The 26,001-nt window shown below is 33.1% G+C and overlaps 1 protein-coding gene across 6 annotated transcripts in view; it reads left to right on the top strand.

Annotated features, from left to right (window-relative positions):
- Csp (Cysteine string protein) overlaps window positions 1-18,294 on the top strand; it is a 93,079-nt gene extending 74,785 nt beyond the window's left edge. For 3 of the 6 annotated variants that reach the window (XM_068374995.1, XM_068374994.1, XM_068374991.1), the window contains 3 exons: window positions 845-936; window positions 6,959-7,107; window positions 15,108-18,294. In XM_068374995.1, the coding sequence (XP_068231096.1) occupies window positions 845-936; window positions 6,959-7,107; window positions 15,108-15,148 (282 nt within the window). In that variant the 3' untranslated portion in view covers window positions 15,149-18,294. Of the gene's footprint in view, window positions 1-844; window positions 937-6,958; window positions 7,108-9,372; window positions 9,451-15,107 lie in introns of all 6 variants that reach the window. The other 3 variants (XM_068374992.1, XM_068374993.1, XR_011044787.1) reach the window with 2 other exon arrangements.
- Window positions 18,295-26,001: the final 7,707 nt, after the last annotated feature.

The raw sequence follows: 26,001 nt of genomic DNA, 5'->3' as shown, positions 1-26,001 counted from the left end.
AACATAAAATGCAAAGGCAAGTTTCATGAAATGCTTTCAGGTGGCATGTCTCAAATTCATACGGTACGTAAGCACTGATTAAACGGTTGTACCTTGTGAGTTTTGCCTCTTTTCTTATTCGTGATACCATTGAAGTACTGTATTGTAACTTGAGGATTTAAATTCAGAATTTTTTGTTTATACATACATACAGTTAAGTATAACCTCCTGCTTAATTCTAATCCTGAACATAGTTGAAAATATATTTTATAAAGGTATATTTTGTATGCTAGAAGTGCCCGCATCCCCAATATATATAAATTTCACATAAAGACAACAAAATTTAGTTTCTTTTATATTTATACTTGGTGAATTGCAAAACATTATATTTTATCCTTTAACTCCTATATTGAAATGTATAAGCAGAACATTTTAAGACTTTGAACATGAATTAGCTCTTAAAAAGTTTGAGGTGATTTTCCAAGTTCCACTGAATAATCAACAGACAATGAATGTAGTCTTCCTTTTTTTTTTTTTTTTTTTTTTTTTTTTTTTTTTTTAATGGAAACTTCCCTGGTTGATTGTTCACTTCTAACAGAATTGATTTGAAATTTCTCTTTTTGTAGTGACCCTAATGCTGGATCTAATTTGGATCATATTCAGTTCGTTAAAGTTGAAGTGTTTTGGAAGATACTTAAATTACTTTAAAAAAATATAGTTCAATGACTAAGAACTTGCTGTAGTCCTTATTGCTTTTTTTTTGTATGTCTGTCAGGAAAGATATATCAGAGCCAGGAATAATTTAGCAATTTATTAGTGTAAGGAATTTTTTCATTAGATACCTTATTGTTGTATTCTCTCTCAGGAGGACCTGGATGATGAAGAAATAGATGGAGCAAAGCCAATGGGAGGAGAACCGATCACTTCACAACCGCCACCCTCGACTAATCCTTTCAGGTAATGTCAGATGTTTAAGTATCGTTGTCAAGTTATGCAAGTAGAAAGTGGTTGAATTATTTTTTTTATGTATCTTGAGTATTGAAAATTGCTCTTGAATAGCATTGGTCAATTATTCTTAATATGTATTATTTAAAAAAAATTCTCTTACAGTTTGGACACAGTGAACACTAAAGTGTTGGAATAAAGAGAATTAGTATTTATAATCTGTTTCATCTGTTTTAGTCATTGTATTTTTTACAAATTACAGGCAACATGCCAGTGAGGATTCCCAACCTGCTACTAACCCTTTCAGGTATATTTGTCTTGGATTTCTCAATGCTTCCCAAAGTGCATTATCTCGCTATATCTTTGTGTTAATTGTACAATATTTTAAGTCATTTTATTTTCAATTCTTGTATGTTTAATCTTCTTGTGAAAGGGCTCACATTATTTTTATTCAGTAATTTTTAAGCTTGTTGATAGAATTATAGGAAGCCATTTTATCTTACTGATAATTAACAGGCAAGGAGAGAAAAGCAAGGAAAAATCTGAATCTTCTACCACTAATCCATTCAGGTATACAATTCTTGAATGAATATGATATTGCTACTTATTTATTCACACCTAACTTTTGAATCTAACAACTGTGACGCCATTTGTAAATTTTCCTTTTACATCTAATTTTACTCAAAATGACAATGAGAACTTTATAGTTTTACTTGTTTGAAATTTCTTCTACCTTGAAATGATAACAAGATGACCACCTATGAGTGGAGGGTTGAGCCAGTTGTGAATTACACCATTGAATTTTGAGACAGCCTTCTTGAAATGAAAATCTTATGGTCTATGAATGCCTTTTATATGAGAATGGCTTGTTAATTATTCAGGTGCAGCCCATTCCAGTAGAGGCTTGAAACGAGCATTAACCTGGTGTTTTAAGTTTATGTATGTGGTCTGAATCCCCTGTTTTAGTTTGTTTGCAGCTTAATCTTATGGTGTAGAATTTAAAGTGACATTTAAATTCAGACTTAGGGAAATTGCATCGGTGCATGAAAGACCCAGGGAGAATCTAGAATGTGGAACATAACTGGAATGAAACTAGTTCACTGGCATAATGTTAGATTCTCTGTATTGTACTGTAATTTCATGTAATGTGTAAGAGTTCTGGTGAATGTGGTATTGCAAATGTACTTCGTTAATATTAATTCCAGGCCGTCCCTGGTATTCCAATGTTTTGATATATATTTTTAGTTTTTTTTTTTTTTTGTTATAATCAGCCATGCTTCTCAGCTTGCATGTTGCTTAGAACTGAATTTAAGTCTAGCATAATAGAAACCTTGTTATTCGTAGCTTTTAAAAAAGAAGAAATAAAGAAAATGAACTAATACATTTTCAGTGTGCCTTCTCTTGTATCGGAGAAGTTCCTGAATTTTTTAAATGGTATAAGGAATATACCTTTCTTCTAGATAGTATTCTACTTAGGTATTCTTGCCTTGGTACATGGTCTCTTAGCTATTTTTTAAACCTGTTGTGAAAAAATATACAATTGATATCTGGAAAAGGATTCGTATTTAAACATTGGAAATTAATTGACTGTTTTTGAGTTATAAGTATCATATATTACTGTATATTTTGTTTTGATATATTGACCAACAAGATCATTAAACGATTACTAAATCTGTTGTAAAAGAACAAAATGTAAAAATTTGGTTGAGTTATTGGTAAGACTTATTTTTTCAATTGGTATGCATCTGGCTAGAAAATATTTAGTTTTTTTCTTTTACTGAAATTAAGTGCCCAGTGTATGCCTTTTGACTATGCAATACTAATGGACTTGCACCATATATCTTGGAGGTGTGAGTTTTAATTTGGTTTTCATCACAAAATTGAAACTAGATGAAATCACATAGCTATCATGTAATTGTACCTAAAAGGAGAAAGCAAGGTTTAATGGCATGCCTCATTGCATGTAAAACTGATTATCTAAGATGTTGGGAAGGCTCTTTTGTATTGGGCAGGATGTCCCTTATGGTCTTATAGGTTGTGTTATTATTTTTATAAAGTTCTTGAGGTGGCCTCGTGTAGTGGAACGCATGCACCATATGTTGTGCTACTTCAGAGTAGTATTGGAACTACATTGTACTCTTATTGTGTCATGGTGCATTGTTTACTGTTAGAAGTAGAAAATCTGTTAGGATTTAAACATAACCTCTTTAGACCTCATAATCGAAGTTGACTTAAAATTTTTAACGTAATGAAATAACTTGATGGAATTCCAGTTGATTAGAGGTCAAGTAAAATTTATAGAAGTACAGGTATATGTATTTCAGCATTGAATTTTGATGACCAAGTACCAGTTAAGCAATTTTAGTTTGACCAAAAAAAAAAAAAGTGAAATTAACTTTTTGTTAAATGTTTTAAAGTTCCAGCTATAGCCATTTTCTGACATAAGTTCTGTACTGACGTAAGTTGGACGTATATTGGCATAGCACACACAAATCACTTATTTGGCCAAAGATCTTTTATCCTTCAGAATATCTATCGCAAATTGATTCGGTGCCATTTTTACTTGATTATTTATTTATAAAATTATCAGCGTTATATGTAATTAATATAAGCAATATAGTGCAATTCTGTCTACGCAATTTAAAATGTAAGGTTGCAAGGGAGAGGGGAAGTGTTGGTCAAAACATTCTCACTTGGCCCATTTTATAATTTTTCATTTTTAAATGGGGATCATGATTAACATTTGGTAATAGAATATGTAAAGAAAATTCTATTTTCATCACCAAGCCATTACTACTAATTACCCCTGTTGGGCACATGAAATTATCCCAGATGCCCCAGCCTCTGAAAAACAAAGACTGAAACCAAAGAAATTGGAAATATTAGACATTCTTAGTTTGGGCACCCCTTCTAGAATATCATATCACTGGTGGTGGTAGTCTTTGGCTGCTTGGTTCTTGTAATCTACTTTTATTTATTGATTGGTGGACTTGAGCAAAGAGTACAGTAGTTCATGAAATGCAAGCTCAGAATATATGCTTCTTGTGGTTGCCTTTGAATATCTGGGTTTCTTGTATGTTTTTGAGAGAAGGGTCTCAGAAGCTTCCATGCAATGAATAACTCACATTAATCAGCCCTTTTAAATTGAGAGAGAATAAAATTAATAGGTTATGCTACAAATATAATTTTTATGAAACTAGATTGCTATCTTTTGGTTCCTAACTTTTTTTTCCTCATGAATGGCTTTGTGAGAATGAAATGTACTGTACTTACAGTATATATGAAGAGTGATGGCAGTTTTCTTATTTATATCGACCTTACCATGTTGGATGATTTTTTGGTCAAGAGAGGACTAATTATAAGTAATGGTTTTGCATTAAAAACTGCCAAATTACAGATTTACAGTAATGTTTTTTTAATCATACTTTTTAGTAAACTAATTTTTACTTCCACCAAGTGGTTCTCTTTAGTTTTGTTATTTTAGTCAGTACAAAACAGGATTTTCTTCCATTTTCAAAGTTTTATATAACAGTAGTATTATTTTAAGGTGCATAGGCTGTAAATTAGGGTTAGGGTAGAGCCTGTTTGTTCTTTACTCCATCTTTAAATTGTAACAGTTGTTAAAAAAATTAGCATATCATATCAACATATCAATAATTATTCTAGATTTTTTTAGCATTTGAGTGGTTGCACTTGAATCAGGGTTGTTGTGGCCTGATTGATAATGTCTTTGCCTGGTGTTTGCCGGAGGGGGGTTTGAGTCCTGCTCAGTCTTGTTAGTGCCATTAGTGTCTGCAACCTTGCCATCCTTTTGAGCTAAGGTTGGGGGTTTGGGGGAGCCTATAGGTCTATCTGCTGAGTCATCAGTAGCCATTGTCTGGCCGTCCCTGGTCCTAGCTTGGGTGGAGAGATGCTTGGGTGCTGGTCATGTAATGTATGGTCGGCCTGTAGGGGATTGTCCTGCTTGCTAAGGTAATGTCACTGTCTCTTGCTTCTGCCATTCATGAGTGACCTTAAACCGGCCATGATTTTTTTTTTTTCACTGAAGGTATAGCAATCTAATCTACGTGCTCTTGCTTCTCCTTAAGTGGTCTGAAACTTTTATGACTTGGTTAAAGCTGAACACAAAATTAGGATGCTTCAATTTCATAGAAGATTTAACAAATTAAAAATGGGAATGTAAAATACTACTCAAACTTCTACTGTTTTTAATTTAATGCAACTTAAAAAGCCCCCGAGTCTTATTTTTACTGGGTATGCATTTCAATAATACAGGTTGCGATTGCTTTCACTATCAAAGTTGGAAGGTGGGATGTGTTTACTGGTCTTCTATCTCTGTTCGTTTTGAAAAGCTGTTGTTGGAGTCATATAATTATTGGATGAATAATCTATACTATAATGTATAAGCAGAATATATTTTTCAGCTTTTAAGAAATTTAAACTAATTGCACCCTGATTATACATTCTACAGTTTCTCTAGCAAGTCTTCATGAAATTTAATATTCTATCAACAAACTTGTTTTGAGGTTATTTATTCTCTTTACCGGTAAGATTGCTTGCAGATGAAGACAGCTTACCAGGCTGATAGATAAGGATGTGGAGTTTTAATGGTTGGGATTGGTACAGTATACATGTGCATATTTGTGAATGCTTCAAGATTTTGAATGAAATTACAGAACTAACAAGGAAATTGCCTACCTGAAAATCAGTAATGCACTGAGTAAGTAATGTACTACTGTATGCCTGTCACAACCTGTGCAAGTTAAATTTGTATCTTGAAATATGGTAAGGTATGGACTTTTCCCAAAATCTGACCTTCTAACGTTTGTCTTTCAGTGTACTTATTGATGATGTACTCTGTATTGCTTAATTTTTCTGCTATTCAAGGATCCCAAAGGCATTTGTCTTGCCTGACTATATTCACATATACTAAAGCATATAATTCTTTATACTAAAATGCTATGTGAGGTATAGTATGAGTTTTTAGGTTTGAGCCTTTGTTCTGTGAATGATGGAAGTTCACCGTAAGATGAACACCTTTCATGAATTACTGGCTCACAATTTTCATTAGTAAAATGTATTATTATAATCAGCTATCCTAGAAATACTAACTTTATTAGTACAATATTCATTATTGAAAAATTTCAAGTTATTAATTTTTCTAATACTTTATATATTTGTTTGCCTTGAATTTAAGATTTAGATGGATATGGTATTAATAATGATATAGTATGAGGTTAGCTTGTTAATTTTTCCCTTTGATGAGGGCAATTGGTTTAATGTGTAACATGGAATGTGAATTGTGAATCAAAATGATACTCACAAGATTGCATTGTGAGTATGCAAGTATTGCATCTAAGAATGATAATTGTCCTAAATATTGCCTTGAATTTGTTATCTTGTTTTATTTTTATTCCTAGAGACTAATGTATACTATCAAAATGTATCAATTCAAACAACTTTCTCGCTTTTAAATAATGATATTGATATATTTTTTCTTTTATTTATTGCTAACTTTTTTATACTATTTTACTACACAAGGAAAATGTATTCACTTAGCTATCTTTATAAATTTTTTAAAAATTTATTTAAACAGCTTATTTACTTTTTTATTAAATTTCCTATTATGATATGCTATATAAATGAAGCTGTATATATTTGCTAATGATAACCAACTTAGTACTGTATGGACAAAATTCATCCTTTAATTTGTCAATTATATTTTTGTCTTTTAAGTAACAGTTTTAAGGAGGAAACAAACTCAAGATAAATGTAAGGTTTAATTTAATTTAAGTACTGTTCAGTCATTGCCATGACATTTATTGTGGACAGTGTATCTTTTTATGAATATAGCGCTTAGGAAATATTTATTTTAATGTTACTGTTCATAATAAAATATTTTATTTTTCCTTTCCTTACTGGGCTATTTTCCCTGTTGGAGCCGCTGGACTTATAGTATTCTGCTTTTTCAACTAGGGTTGTAGCTTAGCAAGTGATAATAATAATAATAGTAATAAGTATGATTATATTTTAGGGCCAACGGTGAAAGTGCATCAGGGCAGCCAGTGTTTGCTATGCCACCACCACAGCCGTCGCCAAACCCCACTAATCCGTTCGCAGCTGGAGCTAATGCAACCGAGAACACTTCCTTAAATACGAGCAATCTTCCCACTTACACACCAGGTAAGGTTTACAGTTTCCAGTTGTTCAAACTATTAATTTAATAAGGTGTGGTTTATATCCCTTAAAAGATATGTCGTGGCTTGTAACTTTTTTTTTCTGTGTCTCCTAGTTGATAGCATATTGGCATGGTTATTCTGCTAGTTTTGCGGGGCTATACTTGGAAAGTGCTTACACTTGTATATAAATAGTTTATTGATTTTTATCCTTTTCTATTTTTATGGCCTTAGTTAAGGTGCTACTATATTCATAAAATATAGTTACCAAGTGCTTTGAGCTGATCTGTCTCTTTTATTGATATTTATTAGTTCTGTTGAATGAAATTTGTAGAAATATGAAATGATATTCATTATTGAAATGTTAGACTATAATGCTTTACAATTTCATCTTTAGCCCAAGTTTTTTCATGAGATAATTTGATTGAATCTTTTTAAACGTTTCCTAATTTCTGTAGTACTGTTTCCCTCTCGGTCATGCAGTCTAATAATGTTTTCCCTTACATACTATACTGAATATGCCAATGTATGAGGTGACATTTCGAGAATAGAATATACCTGTAAAGGTTGTTGGTGGACGTTGAAAGGGGACATAATACATGCTACTTGTCTCTACCCTTAAGACACTAGCCGAGTGTTTGATAAACGTGCATAGGCAAAATATATGCATGATAACATAACTATAATGGGAAAAAGAAGAAAAATAATTACATTTATAACTACAAGAACTTGACTGTATAAATGAAACTTAAGTTGTCTACTTCCAGCAGCTCCTTGGAGACTCCTCATTATTGCAATTCTTCCTCACTCATTGTAAAATGCTCTTGAAATACAAGCAATACATTTTTTATGTATTTCAAATGTTGAAAATTAATACTTGATGAAATTATAGTAGAATATTTTGTTTTTAGTAAAATTAGTCATTCATTTGAATAGATAGGTTAAGCTCTATTTACAAATAGATAGAGGGAGATATTCTGTGCTTGACATTTTTACTAGATACTTCAATAGTTAACTACACATTGAATTATGAAACATAAATGATACACTTTTGAAATATTCTTTAAACTCTTGATTCCTGAAATAATTTTTCCAAAGGGCTCAGCTAGTCTCTAATGATTTGCTAAAGTGTTTACAACTGGTGCTTTCAAGTATGAATAGATTACTGAAGTGATATACTGGCTGCTATTTTCATATTTTAGATATTTTAGGTTTACTCATAATTACATACCTATTCATTTGTTCTTGAATTTACTCTAGGCTACCTCTGCACCTTGTAAAATAATTCCAAGATTCCTGTACTATTTTTAGAGAAATTTCTGATTAAAACATTTTGGTGAATTATTTTTAACTAAATTTTGAGTGCTATCTATGCTGGTTGTGTTTTTACTCATACTCATATTAGCATTGCTAATGGTTATAAACTTCCCACAAATATATTTATAATTTTTATGTAAAAAAAAAATTGTTGTAGACATTTCTTTTTGTAGATAAGAATCTGTTTATAATTTAAACTATTCGGTTCAGCTTAATTGAACACCCATATTAACAAGTCCGTTTTCTCTATAAGATTTCAAGATATTGGTTCTCTATAAGATTTCAAGATATTGCAAAGTATTCTATTTTTGTCCTTTGAGTGGCATTTCAAAATATGGTTATGTTTCAGTGTATGAAACCAGGCTTGTTGAATATTGATCTGATGTAGTTTGCTATTACCAGAAATTCTGAAATAAAGGTTTGATACTGTACTGGGATCTATTTGAGTAACAACTCATAAAATGGCTTGCCTAAGATTCAATCCAAGTCTTTACATACTTTCTAGCGTATTAATGATATTTATATGGAAAGAATACCAGTGAGTAATGATAAAAGGAAATAGAATTTTCATGGGATATAATGTTTGATTATTTTGCAGGGGAAATTAGATTTCATAACTTACGGGTTAACGGGTTAACATGCTCACTGAGTCGACTTATGCATTGGTATATTCAGTATATTTTAAATTTTCCTCATAGTGGATGTGCCTTCTAATGTAGTGTATATGTGAACATACTGTATATTTTGGTGTGGTTACTAGTTGAATTTTTTCCTCTACAAGGTGGTGATATATTTTAATTTCATTGTGGATTTAAAGGGAAGATGGCCTTGTTTAAGATCTTATTTAGAACCATTTACTTGTCATGGCTTAGTATTGTATAAAATCTTGTTAGCATGTTATGACTATATTTGTCCTGTGTAGTTTTGTAGCTTTCAGTGGTGTTTGCTTTTGCAGTTAATGAGCCTTAAAGAGTTAAGGTGAGGAGTTGCTGAGGACAAGGAACCATTAAAAATATTGTTGGTGTTACATAGGGTAGGTGATATTTTTACCTCATAAATTTTCTTCAGTATTTCACAGTTTATGGAGTTCAAGTATGGGACTAGAGTACTAGTATTAGCAATTTGAATCTGCTGTGTTAAGTGAAAGAACCAAATTGGTGTCTGTAGAAAAATGAAAATCACTTTTTCATTCTGCACATTAGTCTACAGCCCTTGCTCACTACCTTGAGTTTGATTTTTTTAAATGACATCGAAGACAATTGGCTCTCTCTTTCTCTCTCTCTCTCTCTCTCTCTCTCTCTCTCTCTCTCTCTCTCTCTCTCTCTCTCTCTCTCTCTCTCTCTCTCTCTCTCTCTCTCTCCCCCTCTCCTCCTCCTCCTCCTCCTCCTCCTCCTCCTCCTCCTCCTCCTCCTCCTCCTCCTCCTCCTCCTCCTCCTCCTTTTTTTTTTTCTTTGAAAATTTGTGTCAAAGTTCATGGCTAAAACCCAGATCCCTTTGGTGTATGATCCCAAGTTTGAAACCTTCTATATCCTGTCTATGTTAAGTGTCAAGTGGCAATCAAGAGGAGATACTTTGTGTCCTATGAGTGCTCTGCAGTGCTATCTGAAGCGGACCCGACACCTCGGGTCTGAGTGTCAGTGCCTCTTCCTTATCACTGACAAAGCCAAGAAAAAAGGTGTTGAACGGTCTTTCTGTCTTCAAGAGACAATCCGTATTGCATATGCCTTGACAAGTGAGGTACCAGCCAAGACTAGGGCTCATGAAGTCAGAGGTTTGGCGCATCTCAGCCTTCAAGGCTGGAGTTTGGAAACTCCAAACAACCTTTGTAGGCTTTTGCCTTTGGGAGTATACTCACTAGTCATTAAAACTCCAAACAATCTTTGCAGGCTTTTACCTTTGGGAGTAGACTCGCTAGTCACTCGACACTCTTCATTCTTGATGTGGTGGTGGCTTGTGTAGCCAGCCCATCTTCCATGCGGGACAGGAAGCATCTTGTTGATTGTAATTTGTATATATAAATCTAGAATAAAAGGTAGAATGACTAGCTTTTCTTAATCTTCCCTTCCCTCCTCTCTTGGATGAAGTGGTTGTACTATTCCTTGCTACATCTTGCTTGATGCTGGCAAGCTACACTTACGAGCTCTATTGTTTAGAATCTAGAGAAGTATTTCCCTTATCCATCTTTGAAGATGGGAAGGATAGTGGAATATATACCAATCCATGGGTCATCATATCCCCAGTACAGTATATCATTCCGGATTCCTCCTTTGATCCCGTACCAATTATCTTAGTACAGCCCATTCATCCCCATGATAGACAGATAGAGGGTTGGTTGAGTCATCTCCTTTGCTTCTGTATGAGACCTGGGAGACTGACACTTCCAGGGAAGAAAATAGAACCAACCAATTTAGTGTTCTATGGGGACTTCAGATCCTCCAATTCGTGAGTCTCCCTATTTTAAACAAAGGAATGTTTGTGTACACCTGGGAACAAACAGCAGATTTTAAAAGTAGTCATTTGTATTTTTCTTAGCTATACAAACCAGAGTCCTTTAAAGATAACCTTCCCATCTCACCCACCTCCCTCAGTCCTGAGCTGAAGGTCAAAAGTGAAGTCTTAAACAAGCGGGTGGACAGGTCTACTAGCTTGCTCGCATCATCTGTCGTTAACTACCTTATTAACAAATTCAATGGTTATTCCATCTTTGCTGAAGACATTCCCCATTTTACAAGGAAAAATAAGTAATTTTTCAAATTGGTTTTATTTATCTGTAATTTAGTATTTCCAGAAATCATCTTCCTTTTCTAAGACCTGTCATTATGACCACAACATTTTCTTATATATTCATATTTTAGACATTGAAATTCTCTGTAAAATACTTCTTTGCATATCTTCAAATAATTACTGGCTTTTCAGCTGCTGTTAGCCAGGCCATTGTTATTTGTGTTTGTCTAAGGTATTTCCATAATTCCACAACCAAAAGCTCTCTCAACTACTTTTGATGTTATATTTCCTGTTTTATTTGTCCCTCTGTCATGTCATTGTTCTCTAGTTTGCATTCATTTCTTCATTTAGAAGATTTTGAAGATACTGACGTTGTGGGTATAGAAAATAGAAACTCTAATAGGTAAATTTACAGATAACATCACATAACAAATCTGCTTAAAAGTAAACATTAAATAAAAATCATGAAGAACAAAGTCAGTGGACATTATTTATAGAAAACAAAAATTACAAAGTATTTTAGTAAACAAGTGCCATCTTTTGGCCTGAGTGAGTATCATACTAATGAAGATTTATGTGGCTTTTTAAGAAATGAAGTTATTATTCAATGACTTCATCCATTTGTTTTATTCTTTTACCCGTCATATTAGTTTCTCCAATTTCCTGTTATAAACTTTTTCCATATCTGTATATTTTCCTTTGCCACTTCACTATCGTATATATTTCCTTTTTCTGGGCTGTGATCACTATATTTGATTAGAAAGAGATAAGATTAGTAACATTGTTTGAAAATTGTTAGGTATCCAGAGTGGTCATTCATAAGATTAAAGGAATTGTTTAGTTAGTTCGTTATATGTTTACAAGACCACGCTCTCCATATGGTGCCAAATTATGCAAAGTTGCTGTTTTCCTATATTACTTTTTCATTATTTAAAACAATGTGCCACATGGGAAACAAGTTAAAATGATAAAAAACTATAGAATTATATTATATAAAACACTAGCCGGGTTTCCTCAATAAACGACCTGTAATTGACTTTGTCAACATAGTAAACCAAACAGAAATGATGTCAGCATACATACATACATACATATACCAAGGCACTTCCCCCAATTTTGGTGGGTAGCCGACATCAACAAATGAAACAAAAACAAAAAAGGGGACCTCTACTCTCTACGTTCCTCCCAGCCTAACAAGGGACTCAACCGAGTTCAGCTGGTACTGCTTGGGTGCCACAGCCCACCCTCCCACATCCACCACAGATGAAGCTTCATAATGCTGAATCCTCTACTGCTGCTACCTCCGTGGTCATCTAAGGCAGCAGCAGGGCCTACCGGAACTGTGTCACAATCGCTCACCATTCATTCCTATTTCTAGCACGCTCTCTTGCCTCTCTCACATCTATACTCCTATCACCCAGAGCTTCCTTCACTCCATCCATCCACCCAAACCTTGGCCTTCCTCTTGTACTTCTCCCATCAACTCTTGCATTCATCACCTTCTTTAGCAGACAGCCATTTTCCATTCTCTCAACATGGCCAAACCACCTCAACACATTCATATTCACTCTAGCTGCTAACTCATTTCTTACACCCGTTCTCACTCTCACCACTTCGTTCCTAACCCTATCTACTCGAGATACACCAGCCATACTCCTTAGACACTTCATCTCAAACACATTCAATTTCTCTCTCTCCATCACTTTCATTCCCCACAACTCCAGTCCATACATCACAGTTGGTACAATCGCTTTCTCATATAGAACTCTCTTTACATTCATGCCCAACCCTCTATTTTTTACTACTCCCTTAACTGCCCCCAACACTTTGCAACCTTCATTCACTCTCTGACGAACATCTGCTTCCACTCCACCATTTGCTGCAACAATAGACCCCAAGTACTTAAACTGATCCACCTCCTCAAGTAACTCTCCATTCAACATGACATTCAACCTTGCACCGCCTTCCCTTCTCGTACATCTCATAACCTTACTCTTACCCACATTAACTCTCAACTTCCTTCTCTCACACACACTTCCAAATTCTGTCACTAATCTGCCAAGCTTCTCTTCTGTGTCTGCAACCAGTACAGTATCATCCGCAAACAACAACTGATTTACCTCCCATTCATGGTCATTCTCGTCTACCAGTTTTAATCCTCGTCCAAGCACTCGAGCATTCACCTCTCTCACCACTCCATCAACATACAAGTTAAACAACCACGGCGACATCACACATCCCTGTCTCAGCCCCACTCTCACCGGAAACCAATCACTCACTTCATTTCCTATCCTAACACATGCTTTACTACCTTTGTAGAAACTTTTCACTGCTTGCAACAACCTTCCACCAACCCCATATAACCTCATCACATTCCACATTACTTCCCTATCAACTCTATCATACGCTTTCTCCAGATCGATAAACGCAACATACACCTCCTTACCTTTTGCTAAATATTTCTCGCATATCTTTTGATATATATTCAAAATATATACTAAATTAAAAATGGAGTAATTACTCAAAAGTGTCACTATTTGTGAATTGTATATTTTATGGACAGTTTGGACACTTGAGTAATTACTCCATTTTTAATTTAATATATATTTTGAATATATATTAAATGTATGCTGGCATCACAAACTTCTGTTTGGTTGACTTGTGTTGACAATGTCGGTTCCAGGTCATTTAGTGAGGAAACCAGGCTTGTTTTTTTTTTTATAAATCTATAGTTTTTATAATTTTAACCTGTTTCCCATGTGGCGAATTGTTTTAAATTATGAAAAAGTAATGAGGAAAACAATAGCTTTGCATAATTTGGCAGTGTATGGAGAGCATGGTCATGTAAACAAATAGCGTTAGTTGAAGCCAATATTAAAAATTAGTCTATTTAAAACTAAAAATTGAGTAAATAAAACTCTATGAACATTGTAGGAGGTACAGTATGATGATATATGATAATGAAGATGCAGTTATTGATGAAAAATATATTACTCACTCATACAGTACTTTTTTAGGAACATCAACTGAAAGTTAGGGTAATGAACTGTGAAAGTAATCAGACTTTCTATAGGTAATGATGCCCTAAGATTGTTTGATGTGAATATAATGGCAAGGTAGTTTAGCTTATCTTGTCTGTAGTACCCAAGCTTTTCCTACTCTCTTTAGCTGTTTTCCTCACCTTTTTGTGCTTTGCATGATGGAGCCTTATGGTAAAATGTTAATTCTCAATCCACTAACATTTAATAGTTAATTTTCGACTTGGAACTGTATAAGGTTAAAAATTTGGTTAATATGGTGTAGAATCCTTAACTAAATTAAATAATTATTCTAAATTGTAACATATCTAGCAGGTAAGTTCCTGCTTTGAGTCTTGAATTATGTAAATTGAGGATTATATACATTAACATAATGAAAGTCATGGTTAGATGTTTCTTTGTAAATTAAGTAATTTTTAAACAAAACTTTTTTTATAGTGTTGCTTTAATTGGCCATTTACGTCATTTATTTTTTCCTTCATAAATAATTTCTAGAATACTTTGTCCTGTTGTAGCATTAGGATGAAAGAGATACTGGTGTTCTCAAGGCTAACTAGCATTTTCCCAGCATCAACATTGACTACTGCCATTAGGTCATAAATTACTGCTGACACTTACGGTTATTAGATGTAATTTTGAAATCACTATGAGAAATGGATTTTTCTGTCATAATTTTTTGTTGACACTACATTTTTTTTTTTCTTTTGGTACTGTACTAAAAATAAAATGGTCAAGTGATTAAGTTGATGAAAGCTACCTTGTATGTAAATTACTTTTTTGACCTGGGCTATATGTAATGAAGTACAGTATTGAAAATACTGTATAGTACATAGAAAACATTAGAAATTTGAAATTTTGTAAATTGAAAAAAAGTGTAAATATTATAAGTATGCTATGTAACTATTTAACACTGTTCTATTCATTACAGGAATGTCACAGAATGCATCGCCAAGTCATGGTCAGTATTAAAGATTTACCTGATCTCTTCGAAGGAAGCATCTTTTTAATTATTTTGAAAATACAACTTTAATCTTTAGATAGGATTGATTCCTCAGCATTTCAGTGATAAGTTGAAATAAAGTGGTTTGCAAGACAGTTGCCAGAATGCCAAGTTGGAACAGAATTTCATCGAGTATATTTTGGAGAAATGACCTTTATTTCTCTCCCTTAAAGGACATGAAATTCTGGTCACAACTCATACATGAATGTAATGATTATCTGTAATAAGTAACAGATCGTGTGAATTGATGGAATGAAACTAGATATTTGTTGAAAGATGTTACATATTCTTGCAGAAGGGCATTCACTACTCTCCCAATTGTGCGCACCCATACACACACACACAAACACAAACATATTCGCTTGGTTTACTTACTCATTGGTACATACTTGACCTCTTACTACTGTTGCAGAGATCAGATAGTTGAATCTTCTTTTTAATATATTGTAATTATGATGGAGGATATTTATACTTGAATGTATTCTTTGTGAGAGCTGTGGGCTTCTAACATGGATTAGACCTGGTAAGGGAAATCCAATTCGAGAAGGAAAAATTGCATTTTTTTTCCCCTTAAAATTTTACATTCAGATTTTTTTAGGGATAGAGACTTGTGTGGAGGCCTGTATTTTTGTAGAATTAGAAGTGTAATAAATCCCTTAGTTGTGAAGTCAACTTTTGCCTTAGGTTATGAGAAGTCAAGTTTATTTTTTTTTATAATATAAAAGATTGGTAATTCCACTTTTGGCTGTACCTTGAGTGTTACAGAGATTGGCATACTGTATTTAAAGTTATCTTAATTGTTATGGCAAATCATATTTTTGTAATTAATGAAGTTTACATGTGGATATAGTATATTTTAGGACATCTAAATTATGCTTCTGTTGTTTGTTGTTAAAATTCATACCCTTATACTGTAGTTTTCTTCTTGAAAGATGTAATGTAAGGTTCAGATGCTGTTTTAGATCGTATCCAAGTTTCTACCGTCAGGTCTCTGTGAAGTGATTTGTGCAAAGTGGGCTATTATGCCTGAAAACTACTCAATGGGGTACTTCACTCTGCTTTTTGATAATTTTTTGACTAAAATTTAAATAGAATATTCTTTCGTTTGTTAGTTCATGTACTCGGGTTCAGTTGCTAGGCAAATTAACTTAATTTTATTATTATTACTATTATTGTGTAATGTATAAAAAAAATTGGTATTTGATGTTCTAGCAGCATGGACTTGTTTTTTTTATTTGTGTTTAAGAATACCAAACGAACATGAAACAATAATTGGGTATATTCTTGCAGAAAGGCGATATCATTAGTAGAGTCCATGCAACTGACTTTTTTGTTCCTATTGTTTATTCTATATTTCTTTTCCCATACTGTAGTTATTTTATACTGCACAGTAATTATATTTCCATACAGTGGCACCACACTTTTATGGAATTGTTGACTCAATTTTATTATGATCCTAAACTGTTGTAGAGTATTTTCAAAATAAATGTGAAATACATTTCTTGTTCACACGAGGATCATTAGAAGATATACAGGAATAAGATTGTAATTTTTAGGAAGTAACAGCACTACATAAGTTTCATTTCTAAAATTTCAAAACTAATCATCTCCCAACCCTCAAAAAAAGTCATAATTATTTTTTAGATAATGTTTACCCAAAAACCCCAAACTGCCTAACCCTAAAAAAGGGACATTGGTCATCATTATATCCATCACGTTATCATTTTCCTTTGTTTTGTCAAAGTTTAGTTTGTAGCCAGTGTTCACCCACTGACACCTCGATTACTTTATTTCCCTGCTGCATTTGTGTGGGGGTTTTTTTTTTTTTTTGCTATAGAATTCTTTATTAATCTTTTTTAGGAGTTTTTATTTATTACTAGGAATGTACAGTAATTAATTTTCAACTTTGTAAATATCATGTTAAGTATGTTGTATTGCCATTGTAATTTTCTTGTTTATTCTTGAAAATTGAATTTTTTTCCTGTTTAATCTCTCAATGTGATGCTGTGAAATTGTAAGTTACTCTGCAGTTTGAATATCTGATCTTATGAAATTGATTTATTGCCTTTCATTATGCATTTTGTTTCCTTCAGTTTACTTTGATGTTTATTTTGTGAGTAATGATACTGTCAAATGATCTCCTTAAAGTATGGACAAATATTATATCTGTTAATATTAATCTGTTTAAGGTATAGGCAAATAAGAATGAAACTTGAATTATTTTTAGTGAATTTCACTGAAATCAAATACTATTATCCGTAAAAAGATGGAAATGATCCATGTCTAGTTTAGTGGTTTAACCTTTACAGAATGTATAGGAAATCCAAAGAACAGGTAAGAAAAATATCTAAGACTTTTTGAAAATAATATGAGTTTAAGCAAGGTTTTTTTTAGCAACAAATCCTTTTAATTGTAAATCAGTTGCATGGAATTCCTCTGAATAGTGCTGACTATTATATTGAAACATCCCATGTGCAGTATTTAGGCACATTGGCTACATATCTGCCCAAAGAGCTACATTCCAGTATTGAAGTAATGGATACCACCTTGTTAGAGATAGATTTTTCTGTTCGGATCACAGGCTCTGATAATTCAGTTGTGGAATATTTACTCTCACACTTTGAGATCATGTCCCCCTGGGTTGTTTAAAACTCTGCTGTTGATTTACATGTAATTGGTAATTTTTTTGTCAACTTCACAAATACACTCTTTGTGTATCTCATCCAGAACCAAGGCTGAATATTGAGATGTACTCAATATTCTACATAAGACTTGCATTATGATTCTGGAAAAATTAGGAATTTGTTCATGCTTTCAAAAAATATTTTCACACCCTTTCTGAAGTCAACTATACACATACTAACTATGACATTTTTTTTTGTATATACTCTGTGCATGCAATTTACTGAAAAAAATGTCCAACTGGTTAGTCCAACAAACTTCTCCCCCAAAATATTTTCTATATTATCTGGCTCGTGTGCAACATGATAATAACCGTGGTCTCATATGTATTACTTTCAAGTTAGTCTGATACATAGGTTTTCTTAAAAGGTTATTTAGCAATTTCAAAGACTTTATAGGTAAATGAAAAATTGCAACAAAAAAGAAAAGAAAAATGTCTAGTTGTACTGTGGTATTTGTGGGTATTAAAAAGACACCACAAATGAATACAATATCAAGTGCTTATCCATTATCTCATAAATGAGTACAGTATCAAGTTATTTTTTTTTTTTTTTTTTTTTTTTTTTTTTGCTTATCCATTATCTCCACCACATACCTGCTCATCTGTAGTCAAATATAATAACACAAAAATATTTAGATGAATGGCTAACCCAAAACGTTATCATTAGATTGTTACATCCGTCTTGTTAATCCAAACGAAGGATATTGCTGAACTTGATTGGAGATAATCAAATTAGAATGTTGATGGATCCCACAATCTTCTCTTTCCATTAACTTTAGCAAGGTATTTTATATTGCAAAGAAAACATATTGTATAAAAGCTAGTTCTGCACTTGTTTGCTTATATAATTACATTCTTATAATATTTTTTCCAGTTTGTCATTCTGGAAGGGAATTGTGATATATGTATTCTCACTCAAAAAAAAAGATGTTTAAGTCCATTTCTCTATTAGATGATTACCCCAGAGTTTAATGTGATATTTATAGGCATTGAATCTTTCAGTTTTACAGTCATTGTAAGAAAAAAATTTTTTGTATACATTGCTGTCGGTGCTGGCGTTTTAACCTTTTCGTCCATTTGGAAATGGTGTTTTTATTTATTTATTTTTTTTTAATATTTAGGAATAGTTGGACTTTTATTTCTCAAAACTACGCAGTTAAGTATACAGGTCAGTCATTGATCCTTCACAGGTAAAAACACACAAACACATGCAAGCACATCTTGTAAGTTATTCTATAAAGTCTAGTACGCAATCATTTGTAAAATAAATCATACAGAACTGTACATGCTAAGTAATTAATGGTATACTCACACTTGTATGCATGTTGCATTTTATCCAGTATACACCAGTAATGTTTGGAAATGTAAAGATACCTACTTTGTCTCTAGATATATTTTATGTTTGACACTTCTCTCTTGCTGTTGCCCCTGTGTTTAAAAACATTTAAGCATTGCTGAAATGTGATGCAATTGCTTTTTTTCCTAACATTCCAAGAATAATGTTTAAAATCTATTTAGATTTAATGGAATATCAATATTGGTGGCTAATTACATGAAAATTTTATGGGGTAAAGTCCTACCTCCAAAGCATTGCATATCCATGTTTGCCTTTGGTTGTTTGAAAAACAGAATGTTGCATCCGTTAGAACAATACCTCACTAATTTCATATAGGTCATTAGTACTATTTAGATACAGACGTTTCTATCTCAGATCATGATATAACAAATGAAATAAACTGGTTAGTAAGGCAGCTCATTGTATATCTTTTGAGTTCAAGTATTAATAGTTTTACATTAATTTCTTACTGCCTTAGGAAGGGATATGCATTTTATTATAGCTATGAGGGGCATCTTGGTTTATTTTTATATTGTTACAGGAAAGGATGATTATTTGGCTGTGTATAGATTTTAAAAGAGTAATTTAATCATGATATTTAAAGAGAAGAGGCCTGCTTATTCAGTTCACAGAAGATTACACAGGTTCTGATCAAATAAGTGATTTCATTGGTTTTCCAGCCAGCTCCCCATCTTTGACATGCATACTATTACTTTTTTGCTTTATAAAGCAAAACAGATTACTGTTCTTTGACAAAGAGGTATGGCTTGGTCCCAAAGACTAAATGAAGGCTTTTGTCGATTTTAGATCCATGCAAGGTTGTGAACAGAAGTCTGTCAGCATATTGAACTTTGTCCTTATTTTCTTTAAGGAACATAAATTTGTGATGGTGTTTATTGGAAACAATATAATTTTAGAATCCTCATTACAATTTTAGTATTTGCACAGCACCCATCTGTCCATAAAAATCATTTATGATAGTGATTAAAATCCAGGCCACAAAATAACAGTAAAAGAATTTGAGGTCTCTTGATACCAAAGTAAATTTATTCATGAGTACAGTAGTTTTGATGACAGCAAATGGTGTCACAGTACATTACGTAATACCAGGTACCGTAGGGATTGATTCTTGGTTATTAGAATATTTAAAATTGATAAATCTGCCTTCCAATAGACTTTAATATATTAAGAAATATCAAAGATTAACTTCAACATTCCAGAAATATGTGGTTTGAAAAACTAATTAAACTTACTGTTAAAAAAATTATTAACTTTGTGTAATGAGAAAAAAGAAATTGAATAGAAAGTTTATGACTACTACCTGTGGGATTATGAAAAGTGACAGTTAAAAGGGGTTGGGTGGTTAGTGGTATATAATGCAGGTATGTGTTACCAGATGATAATGAAAGTTATATAGTTGTGCTGACATATGCAAGGGATGGCTTTTATTGTAAAGCTTAGTCAAAACACTGGGATAGTGCTCTTCTCTTGGGTATGTATAATGGCAAGTTGGAGAATTGTTAACAAATTTTAGTTAATTTAAAAGGCATTGGATAAATCCAATTCGACTTTATGGGAATATAGTATACAGTAGTGTAATGGAAATTAAACGATACGGTAAGAAACTGAGAGGGCACTGCAAAGATTTAGTTCCATATACATTGCATCACACAAAGCGTAGTCAGAAAAGGTTGAACATTACCCAAAGGAATTTTTTTTTGTTGGGCTTTCAGTACTGTAGTTCTCATCATTCTTATTTTTTTTTTTTTCATTTATAACTTTTTTATATTAGGAAGTTGAAAGGTCTGGGAAATTTGTGAGGTATTGCTCAATTTTGATCTTTTAATTTATATTTCTTTTATTCCATTTATGTTGAAAGAGAAGTACTCTTGTCTAGTGCCTGAAGATATATACAGTACAGTATGTTAGTTAGAATTTTCAACTTACACGCTACCACATTTATAGGACATTAAATGGAAAATGGACTTGTCAGTGCCAATATGCCTAGTATCTTTATTTAATGTGATCCTTCTAAAAATTTGTCTTCAATAACAACTATTTATTTGTCCCTTGATGCCTTTGAAACCTTCATAGTTTTATTCATTTTTAAGGTAAGCAACTAAAGTAAATTAATGTAGATATTTGTGTATACAGTATTTATGTTATTCACATGTAGTTATTATTGCACTGTGTAATTGTAAAGGATTACTTTATTACAGAATTTCAAAATTATGTATATCACCTTAATCATTTTACATAAGTAATGAAAATTCTGAAAGTTAAAGTAACCGATGAAAACGACATGATATGAGGTTATGATCTCCTCATTTGCGGTAAAGATTTCATTCATTTATATTTTATTAGGCCCACATAGCTGCATATAGAAGTACTGTGCATTTCTCCTATGTCTGTGTTGTCTCAATTGTTTGTGATTTGCATGTTTGTGGTAAAACTTCCGCCAGGTAATAGGATTATTCTCTGTCTATTTCTAGAGGTTAGCAGAAGATGTTGAAACCTTTGAAACTGTGTTAAATGCTCCTTTTTCCTGGCCCCCCATGTCCCTTGCACATGCTAGTCATCTGCATTACCACAATTTGTGTTTCAAGTCTTCTGCACCACTTTTAAGACTCAATATCTCAACTTAAGTAGGTAAAAAATATTTCATGTACTGTACTACTTTAACGAAAAGTTCATTAAAGTATAGAGGATCATCTCATTGTTTATAGAAGTGAGTAGATATCTATACATACAAATATATTGCAGATTTGTAGTCAACTCTGCTCCCTAAGTTAAAATGTTGATGGGATGAAAGTGGAGTTTTGGGCAGGTTTCTAAGAGCACAGTGTCCAGTGTGTAATGTCATTTGTGTAATAGTTGTTGAAAAGCAGATACAAAACATGAGAAAGTACCAGCTGATTTACGGTCTTTCCTGTTAGGTGAGAAAAGGACTGATAATTTTGTTTATCAAGGAAACTATTTTTAAAATCCATCTCATTTCTTGGGTAATAAACCCATCTTTGTTGTTCTTCAGTGTTTGTGGACTGACTGCCCTTTTTGCATTTTTTATGAAAATGAATGATGTGCTTTAGAAAGTCTTATATCTATAGACATTATTGTTTGACTGTACGTAGGTATGAAAGCTAGTTTGCTCTTCCTTGTGTAGAAGTGAGCAATGGACATGTCATTCTTTCAACCATTTAACACTTTGCATATGTGGTTTTGAAACTTTCAAAATCAAAATGAAGTTCTGTTTCAAGACAAATTTTAGAGGTGGTTATTTGGGCAGATTCTCGTAAAATATACTCTGGAGATTTTTGCACTACAAAGTATGATCGATTCCAAAAGTGCAATACAGTACTTCTTTGGTGTGTGTTGCAGTACTGCAGTTCTTTTTAAGAGATCTGACTTTGGTTTTCATTTGTAACTTTGATTTCATTAGTTATGACAACTATCGAAGTAGCCTGTAATGTTTTTTCTATGGTAGTTAGGTTTATTATGAGAAGGTGAGTAGAAAACTAAAACCTGTAGCAAAAATGAATCTTTGAGAGTGCAGTTATGTTTGGTTACTCCTTATTACCGACTTGTTTTTAAGGAGTTTTGCCATCCAAATTTCTGTTAAGAAAAGTCTTGACAGTGCAATGATAATGGTATTGCCAATCTGTGCATATATATATATATGTATATCCATAAAGCATCAGAGCATTGCCTAGAAGGCCAGTTTGTGAAATATATAAGGAATTTTCTTCAATCAGATTAGATTGATTTGTTTCAGGAATTCATTTATAAATTTTACGTACCATTGTAATATTTTCATCATGCCCTCTGATACGTGTTGCAGAGGTTAGTAAAGCAGGATTGTCATATTGTTTGAATTAATGCAAAATAAACTTGTTTATCTTAGTCTTCTGTCCTAGTAAGGTGGAAATCATAAAAGTTTTTATTTTTTTATATTTCCATGTTTAATGTATATATACGTAATTAAATTTTGTTTGTGTGTAACATAGAGAAGTTCTTACAACATTTATGTTCATTATAAACCTAAGCTTCCAGCTTGATGAGGTTAAATCCTACTAACATTAGGATGTTATGTTCAAAACTCAGTGACCTTTGTGTAATGTATTAAAAATTAGACCCCCTTTTTATATTTTAAAGCTTGTTGTAAAAGTGTGCCATACATCTCTGCCTAAGAAGTGTTTCATGATTGAGGTTTTAAAATCTGATGAAAAGGTGTATCTTTTTTTATCTTCACTAATGTATTCCTTGGTGTTTTATAGGGTTTACTCCATACTGTTCACACACCTATTTATTAGGTGGTCATAACTGTATATCATATCCATGCCATTCTCTGTGCTATGTCCTGCTATATTAACCTCTTTTATATAGTTAGGAGAAAAATGAAAAGTTATAATGTATAGCCTGTCTGTAGGCCATGTATATAGTAAAGTTGACTGTTGAAGATGACTATACCTTATATGCATGTAAGGAACTTAGAGAATATAATTCCCACCATTTCAGTCTTTTTCATTTTATATTTTATTATCCTTTTGAATTAATTTCATAATGAACAAAATATAATTATTAAGTTCAAGAAATAGTAAACATTGAATTTGGATAAATTAATGAGCTGTAGTGTGTTTACATGATGGGGCAGTGTCTATCCACTAAACAATATTATCAGAACTCACGGGAATGAGAATGTCATGAGAAACGAGATCGATCACTACAGGTAAACAACTCTGCCGTGCTTAAGTATTCGTAGCTCTGATAAGAAAAGGCATTATTAGTAGGTGCACAATTGCAGAAGTAATGATGTGCCACCTGTCTATCAATTTTTTGGCCTTATCCTCCACAAAATGTTATCCACACTTCTTCAACGGATGTACCATTTGTAAAAAGGGTTGGGGTCCATTCCTGCATGCTGGAATTTTTACAGTATTCTGATTTATAGCCATCTTTAAGTTCATGTAAAATTTTGTGTTCCCCTTGCAGTTCTTCTAAAGTGTAGCACTTATGTTGTTTCAAAGCTATTTTGATTTTAATCCTGCTGGTCACCACGGGAATGTTGTTGAAGTACACTTGACTACAACCTCTTTACTTCTGAGCCAAAGTTCGACTAAGTTGAGTTCCTGTGTGCAGACAGGTTTTTAACATTGCCCAGTGAATTGGTATAAGAGATCATAAGGTTAAGCTCATTTGGTAGCACTTGTTTATTGCAAGATTTATGCATCTTGATTTTGCACTTCTCACATTATTGCTGCCACCCACTGTGGTTTGGTAACTATGGTTGCCAGAGGGGCAATGACTGGTTGTGTGGACACAACCTTACTTTCTTAGCTTGTTTTCCAAGGCCACTTTTATGGATCATTATTTTTCCCTACCATAGGGACTGAGTGGCCTCCATATCCCCAGCGTGAATCAGAGCATCCAAAATTTATGAATTTTAAACTACAATATCCATCAGCAAATTGGCAGGGCAATAAGATTGTAATACAATACATTATTTAAATGCAGTGGTCTAGTTAAGCTACTATTTATAATCATCAGAAATTAGTGGAATAGATGACTGTAAATTGATAAATATCAAATTTCCCATACTACACACAAACTTCACACTGATGTATTGGTTAATACAACCAAAATAAAATTTCTGTAGGCTACAGTAAACAAGTTTCATCATATCCAATTTTCAGTTAGGAATTAAAATTTTGAGGTTTTGCAATGAGCTTGAGGTATTTTACTCATAGCTAAAACTTAGTACATAAACTGTACAGTATGAAAATGGAATCTACTATATAGGCTACAGAATAAAATGGATGAACACTGCATGGACTGAATTCTTTTGCTATTACCCAAGTAAAAAAAAAATGACAATGGTGAAGTGGCTTGTTTGTCTTGTGCAGAGCAAAGAACTATGCAATAGTAGTGAGAAGGTATTGCCAGTGCTAAGACCTATTGAGATAAGCCTGTGCCAAAATCATCAAAAACTTGCATTACAACACTGAATGGCCTTCCAGGACCCAGTCCCCGGTCATTTTCCCCATATTTAATTAAGCAAAACAGCTATTCAGGATTAACGCATGTTTGGAGTAAAGATCTGCTCCAAGTGCTGGGACCAATCTCCATACAAACAATGAAAGGTTAGTGGCAAGGGGGTCATTCTGATCACCTGTTCTCCTGATTAACATTTGGAAATGCCCACGTTTGATATGATCTATTGCAGACTTTTCAGTAGGCTCTTGAGCTTTGGAGGGTCGCTCTTGCTAAATAATGTGAAAGTCAAATCGTTGATAGATGCTTGAAGTAAGCGTCACTGAGATCTGGTTCTTGGTGTTTTGAGGTACTTGACACAGCAACAATATTTCATTTCGAAACAAATATTGTGTAACAATCCATATGATCCTGTGTATCTGCTGCATAAAAGTCTGTAATGGCAGCATTAATACGAACACGCACCCCATTTGCAACATCGTCACCTTTCATCATAGACCTAGAGAAACTTCTGTTTCATGTCCTCTGTTCTACAAATATAAACTTTTCTCTATCATCCTGGATGCTTTCGATCCTTGGGTAAGCAGTCTTGACTACAGATTAGACACTGGTCATGAAAGTTGAATGCAGGATAATTAGACCTCAGTATTGGCAATGGGGCTTTCTTGGAGATATACTTGATCCCATGCACCTGAAATACAGTACTTCTTTATGTACGTAGATGAGGTGTATGTAGAAATGCAATTCTTCTGAATAGCGATTTTTAAATCTGAATAATTAAGTAGCTGTTCTTTCAGTTGTACAGGAAGCATGTC

The sequence above is a fragment of the Palaemon carinicauda genome, chromosome 6 (assembly GCF_036898095.1).
Source record: "Palaemon carinicauda isolate YSFRI2023 chromosome 6, ASM3689809v2, whole genome shotgun sequence".
NCBI classification, from domain to species: domain Eukaryota; kingdom Metazoa; phylum Arthropoda; class Malacostraca; order Decapoda; family Palaemonidae; genus Palaemon; species Palaemon carinicauda.
This window is presented reverse-complemented; position numbering and strand designations above follow the sequence as displayed.